The sequence below is a fragment of the Nanorana parkeri genome, unplaced genomic scaffold (genome assembly GCF_000935625.1).
Source record: "Nanorana parkeri isolate BGI_ZX_2015 unplaced genomic scaffold, ASM93562v1 scaffold32, whole genome shotgun sequence".
In the NCBI taxonomy this organism is placed as follows: domain Eukaryota; kingdom Metazoa; phylum Chordata; class Amphibia; order Anura; family Dicroglossidae; genus Nanorana; species Nanorana parkeri.
Genome location: NW_017306300.1, coordinates 2,244,391 through 2,251,136, shown reverse-complemented (window position 1 = coordinate 2,251,136; position 6,746 = coordinate 2,244,391). Strand labels below are relative to the sequence as shown.

Here is a 6,746-nt window from a genome sequence, read left to right as displayed (position 1 = left end):
CTATAAATAACATAAAAATATTTTTGACAATACGTAACTATTATCAAAGACAAAGTCAAATAACCTTTTTCATTACCTTTAAAATCCCACTAACATTTTACTTAAGTTTTGTGTAACACTTTGGGGATGTGGTACCAACCAATCCAGACATCCAGTTCAACATTATACTAATTTTCTGTGTTTGCAGTAAAAAAAAACCCTATTGATGGGTCAAACAACACATTTTATAAATAAATCATGACTGATATGATAACAGTTCTAAAGCTTACACAGTAATGTCAAAACTGCAATTCATCTCATGCTTTTACCTGACTTTCCGAAGCTCAATATCTTCTTTTGTCTGTACTTTGGGCTTTTGGTTGGCCTCAGAAATCATAGCGCGGATTTTGGCCAGACAGTCTGCTAAGTTGCGCATCTGGTAACGGCTGACTTCTGAAACTACAAATAACTCCCCACTTCGGTTGATCTTGTTTTTGTTCTACAGGACAAAGTATACAAACGGGAATCAATAAATGCAAAAGGAAAGGCCCACAAGAAACACTAACAGGGTTATTCACAAAAGGGTGAAGGGTTTGGAGATGGCAGGAGAAGTGACCAATCTAGGACAACATAGCGGATTTGGAAAAATTCTCCAGTTCAGCTCACTTTCCAGTTCATCTATGTTGTCCTAGATTGTTCACTTCTCCTGCCTTCTCCACACTCTTCTGTGAATAACCCTGTAAGAAAAATGGCAAAAGAAACGAGAACTCATAGAACCTCTGTAAACAGGCTTTTGAGATCAGTTATTTTAAATGATAATTAAAAAGTTGTTTTAAATTTAGGGTGAATTAGTGAAGCATTAGGATCTCTACCAAATTTTATTGCTATCTGTATTGATGGTGAGATTCACTGTCTCCATTTGTCCTGGTGACCACTGGGACAGCAAATAATGGCAAACCCAACATTTTACAGCTGTCACAGAACAGGATTAGTGGTAAAATCTCCTAAAAATTACACCTGTTCCTGCGACAACTGTATATTTCCTCTTAGTTTGGAAAAAAATCCCCTCACTTTCCATTGTGTTACCAGGTAAAGAAGTAAATGAAAATATCCTCAAATGTGGAAGAAAAACAAAAAGGTTTTGGCTTTAGATATCTTTTTACGTTAAAGTGACACTAAACTCAGGAGTTAACTCCTAAAAATACATTCAAGTATCCTATTAACAAAAATGTATCTTATGTGTGTATCACTCGGCTGTACATCCTCAAATCATCTCTGAATTGGTGCTGACACTGTCCTTCCTTCTGGAGGGTGGCTACTTTTGTTCCCCATGGTCCCTGTGTGTGTTGCAAAGTAGCCACCGAGCCAAGCTCACTCCAGTGATGGACTACACTCTCTATCTCAAATGCATATATGGTATGTGGCAGCACAGCAATGGACTTTACCACCATGCTGCCACATATATGCATGCAACGGGTGCCAGTGTTTTGTGCTGGGAGCATGATCACTTGGCGCCCCCAGCACAGTGACCGTGCATCACTGACAGCTAGCGAGAGCCAGCAGGATAGGCTGCTGATCACGTGATCAATGTCACAGTCAATCACAAATTGGAAGCCCACCTAACAGCCTGTAGCATTAAGATCAATGTAAAGGGCTGCTGGCACAATGTGGTGAAAAACAACAATCACTGAAAAAAGTGCTTTAATATATTGATACACAGCATGTGCCAGGGGAATAGCCTGGGGAAATGTTGGGAGTACAACAGGGGCTGACATTATGGCCAGAGTGAAAGGAGAAGACATCTTGAACAGGGGAAGGTTTGGAGGGATGGATGGGACTTGAAGGTTTGAACCAGAGTGTAGCTATACTGTGATAGGGCTCAGACTATCACAATTCACTATTTGTATTGGAGTGCATTTAACATTCTTTATGTTTGTATGTCTCCGTGTACAATATGATTTTGTTTATGTACAATTGTTGTGAATACACCTTATGTACATATCATCTTGGGAGCCTCCTGCTTAGTGACGGGCAGGCTCAGTGACAGAGAGCTTTAAGCGGTGGGTGGAATTGGGGCAGAAGACACTTTACTGGAAAACATTATACGATTAAATTAAACGTTAAGAGCTACTTAAGTATTTTGCAACATATGCTCAGCTTGAATTTCTTAGGTTTGTGAAAGGGTTACATAAATGTCTTTGGTGTGTTTCCTAATTAGTGACATGTTCTTGCAGAACCAATCAGTAATCCCTATGCAATGAGAAACGATGATGCTTCAGTTGCGTTCTGTTCACCATGGGAGGGCCCAGAAGGTCACACAGAAGCCCCTGTATACACTTGCCGTAGGCCAATTCACAGCACATTGTATTCTAAAAAAGGGATACATAGGGTTTAATTACAAGCACTGAGATTTTCTGCCGGACATCCTCAGGAATCCAGTCTGCTGAGGACAAGTGAAAACGCACTTCAGCCTTTGTGTTAACTGTATGGGGGAAGAAGAATTACAGTTAGCTTAGCATGTTATCATTTCACCATACTTAAAGCTGATACAAATACACGACGTAGAACAAATTACACAAAAGGTTCTCTCTTTTAGGGAGTGTGACCCACTTCAAGCACATTCCAGCCACTTCCTACTTCAAGCACACACAAGCACGTTTCCTGCAGAAATATATCTGCAGGAAACGCCGTCTTTTTATCTATATTTATACGTGTGATTAGTATTGAAGCCCAACGTCTAGTTTTTTTAATGTAAATCTCCCCTCACTTGTCTATGGAATCCCCATTTTTTTTGTGCAACTTCTCTACTGTCTATAAAAAATCCCTTGCAGATGTCCAGGTGACGTCATGTTCTGGCTTCCAGTGTTGCAGAGGAGGAGACTACAGGGCACCCTTCATGATGTAGAAGCACCCTGCGGGGTTGCTGAGGAGACTGGTCACCAAGCACACAACTACCTGGCTCGGTTGACTGGTCTTCTCAACAGGAAATGCTGCCTCATTTAGAGATTAAGGAGCTGGGGGCATCTTAAAAAGCATTCCCCATTGTAAAGCTTGGACATCTTCCACTGTTTAAAAATAAATTGTTCCCAGACTTTAGCTTGAAGCAAAACAAAACAGTATTATCAACAAATTCCCATGTTTTAAAAACCTTGTTTGTGTGCGCAGTTTGGAATGATGTTTGTACATATCCCCGCCATATTTTATCCTTACATATGCAGGCTCTTCTTGTTTTACATTGAAACATTATCACTGCTCCTCATAATTCTCTCATTAACCTATTCATGCGGCAGAACACTAAACTGCTAATTCAACTCCATTTCAGGACTCATTTTCTGGCTGCATGTAGTGGGTAGAACTGTGACACTTTCTGAAATTATTTTGGAATCCAGGGACCAGTCTGTTCAAGCCAGGAGCCTGCATGATATATTACATATATATTTTTTAAGATGCCAGCTTTATTGACAGCAACTCAACAAAACCTCACAAATTAGGTGCCGCCTGTTATTTTTCAGGAACATTGGCTACCTGGCTCCCAGGATTTGTCCAGCCTTGCCTTAAGGCTTATTTATACGTGCAACCAAGGGGCAGTAAACACAGCTGTTGATTTACGTTTTTACCACTACCTGGCTGCCCGCTACAAACAAGATCATACAGGTGAATGGGACCATGCCACAACCGTGTGATAAATACAGTTGCAGCGCGGGTAGTTTTATGGGCTCTGGGAACTCCTTCATACAAGGATACCCATAGACACAGGACAACACCTAGAGGTTTCTACCACTGCTACAGACTGTCTAGCTGCAGATAGACTAGCATTGGAATTCCAATCAGGTCCACCTGAAAAACTGACAGGTGGACCCAATCAGACTGCCCGTGTGAAAGGGGCCTAAAAATATTAAAAATGGAAATTAAATATTTAAAAAGATATCAGTTTATGATGTAATCTTAAACAAACTAAAACCGTTTACACACACACACACACATCGTACCTTTGTTAACATTCTGTCCTCCAGGGCCGCTGCTCTTACTGTAGGAGATGGTCAACCGATCTGATGAAATACATTTTGTTAATACTTTTTGTATCTTCGGAGCATGCTCCTAATAAAAAATTGATGTTGAAGAGACACTGTCACCTTCACCATGCCCCCAACCCCCTTATATTCACCTTACCAGCCCACCCCCGCTGCTCTTTCCTCCTCCACAAAACTGGCACTTCTGGATATAAGGGGGAGCATGTGACATCCTCCCCTGTAAGAGTGCTCAGGTCTATAAACAAAGCGCTAGGCCCAAGCACTGTCTCATGACTAGGAGAATGATTGCTCCACAAGGTCCCTGACGAATAGTGGTTTCTAAGCCAGACACTACTTCTATAAAAAAAAACAAAACAAAAAACAACTGGCTGGAGGTAGGCTCTAATGTTGTTAGTACAATATACACTTTTACATTTGTGGCCAGCAAATATAATAAAATATAGTCTATAACATATAATGGTCTATAACAAATATAATCTGCAAACATTTCCAATTTCTCTTCTTTAAAACAACATAATACTTGTATACACCACTGCAAGTACACACAGGTTTAGACTTCATCATCAACTGCACGATAAAGATCATCAAAGATTGAAATGTATTTAGATCTACAATGGATTGTTTTTTGTTTTTCAACTGGAGTTTGGCTCCAATAATTCTAGCTAAGTCTACTTACCAACGGGAATGTCTCTGTAATTCTGGGCGCTTTCCTGGAAATAGGACAAAAAAATATTTTATTGGTTGGTATGACGGGTCTAAAAGGTGCCCATACACCTCACGATTATCGGACGAAACGCTTCGTCCGATGATCGAATAGTCGTACGATTTTCGTACGGCAGCCCCATCCTGCCCCGATGATCGCAAGATTAATTTAGCCGTAATTAACGAAAAGCACCTGGACGAAATGCGGTAACTGATTTGTCGTATTTTCGTTCACGCATGCGCAGTGTAGATCGTACGACTTTTGACGGACGGAAACGCCAGCAACCTTACGACAATCGTACGATCGAGCAAAGTTTTCAAACATGCTTGACCGTCAAAAGTCCAAAAGTCGTACGATTGTACAGTAATGTCGGTCGGACACTGCAATGCACACATACGAATGTCGGCCGAAAAGTCGATCGCATACGAAAATCGTCCGATAATCGTAAGGTGTATGGGCACCTTTAACCTACAGCCAGCTGCAATCCTAAGAAGATCTGTATTGAGCCCTCACAAATAGCAGCTGAAGGGCATTTGAAACCAGCTGCCCTGTGCTTTCTCCCTTAGGCCCCTTTTACATGGGCGGTCCGACCGTGTCTGCCTGTTGGTTATTCAGCTGGACCAGATCGGATACCCAATGTGAGTCTATGGACAGACGTCCGTTTACACCCGGTTACCCCCGACTCCGGCCAGGTCCAGAAAAGCAAACGCATCTGAGATACATTTCGCAAACCTGATTGTGCCGGATCAGGGGTAATCTAAATGAAAACGGAAACCGAAGTGTGAAATAATAAATTGCTGGGGGACAAAGATTTTTGGAGAGATGTAGAAAGTCTCTACTGATAAAAGGGGGAAACCCCACGTCATTTTTTAATTACATTGTAGGCTGGGTCTCCCTGACATTCTGCATACATTTAAAAGATGCTGTTTTGTGGGGAAAAAAAAGGCTGAGGAACGGTGATGTAAACAATACTTCTTTCCTATGTTCCTCAGGGCCATAATGTGGTATTGCATGATATCACATTTGACCTGAAAAGAAAATATATGAAGGACATTAATTTTTTGCCTCTATTTTCACATAACGAACGCTCACAGAGATTTGCAGGGTGACTGGCTTTGTTAATGGGTAATAAAATACACCCCAGAGTGCCCTTGTGTTGATCTATGTAGATTAACACAGCTCCATGCACATGGTGTGAGCAATGAATGTGAATCTGATCTCAATCAGGCGAGCCAATTGATGCTTCACTATATACTGGTATTTGAAAATAATAAATCCCATCATTTGGGGGCTGAACGAACAGTTTACAACAATACAGCACGATTATAGTTATGTACAGAAGACCGTAGATCAGACATAAAGCAGAGACCTTGAGGAATGTGGATTGTGGAACACAAGGTTGTGTTTCAGCAAAACGACAGACTATGGGGCATGTCTCCATTCTCATACAGGTCATGCTCTCTTCCCTTATTGGTGAATCAAGCTGTCACTCACTCTCCTAGTCCCGCCTGTTGTCTCCCGCTCACCTTAGCCGGCTGCTTTGTGCTGTCCGGATACAGTTTATCTAAGCTGTAAGCACTCCGAAAACCGGAGCAGTACCGAACCCCGGTGAGCCGAAACACACTGAGCCGCGGTAACACACCGGCCAACGCCATATTGGTCTCTATGCCCTTCCTGCTCGTCTGTTCACAGTGCTCCGCCAAATGACGTCCGGCTGTGAAATGCAGCTCAGTCAAAATGGTTCCGCTTCTAGATAGGCAAGCCCTATCAGTAACCCAAGTGCTGGAGATCAGGTTTCACTTTTGATATTAATGCGATTAGTTGCATGGAAAGTGTTCAAAAAATTTACATTCCTAATATGATTCAGGCAGAAAAAAAATAATATTTTTAAAAGAAGATTACGAAACCCTTTTATACTGACACATATCTGGAAGGAACCTTCACAAAAAAAAATCCCATTCATGCTTATCGCCACTGTTCACACCTGAGCGTTTTGTCTAAATAAGCAAAACACCTGTTGGAAAAAGTACATG

The 6,746-nt window shown here is 41.5% G+C and overlaps 1 protein-coding gene across 1 annotated transcript in view; it reads right to left on the bottom strand.

The window, feature by feature from the left end:
• MRPL58 (mitochondrial ribosomal protein L58) overlaps window positions 1-6,430 on the bottom strand; it is a 9,595-nt gene extending 3,165 nt beyond the window's left edge. The window contains exons 1-5 of the mRNA XM_018568560.1: window positions 6,240-6,430; window positions 4,687-4,720; window positions 3,969-4,028; window positions 2,379-2,461; window positions 309-478 (exon numbers count right to left, since the gene is read on the bottom strand). Coding sequence (XP_018424062.1) covers window positions 309-478; window positions 2,379-2,461; window positions 3,969-4,028; window positions 4,687-4,720; window positions 6,240-6,368 — 476 coding nt within the window. The 5' untranslated portion in view covers window positions 6,369-6,430. The remainder of the gene's footprint in view (window positions 1-308; window positions 479-2,378; window positions 2,462-3,968; window positions 4,029-4,686; window positions 4,721-6,239) is intronic.
• Window positions 6,431-6,746: the final 316 nt, after the last annotated feature.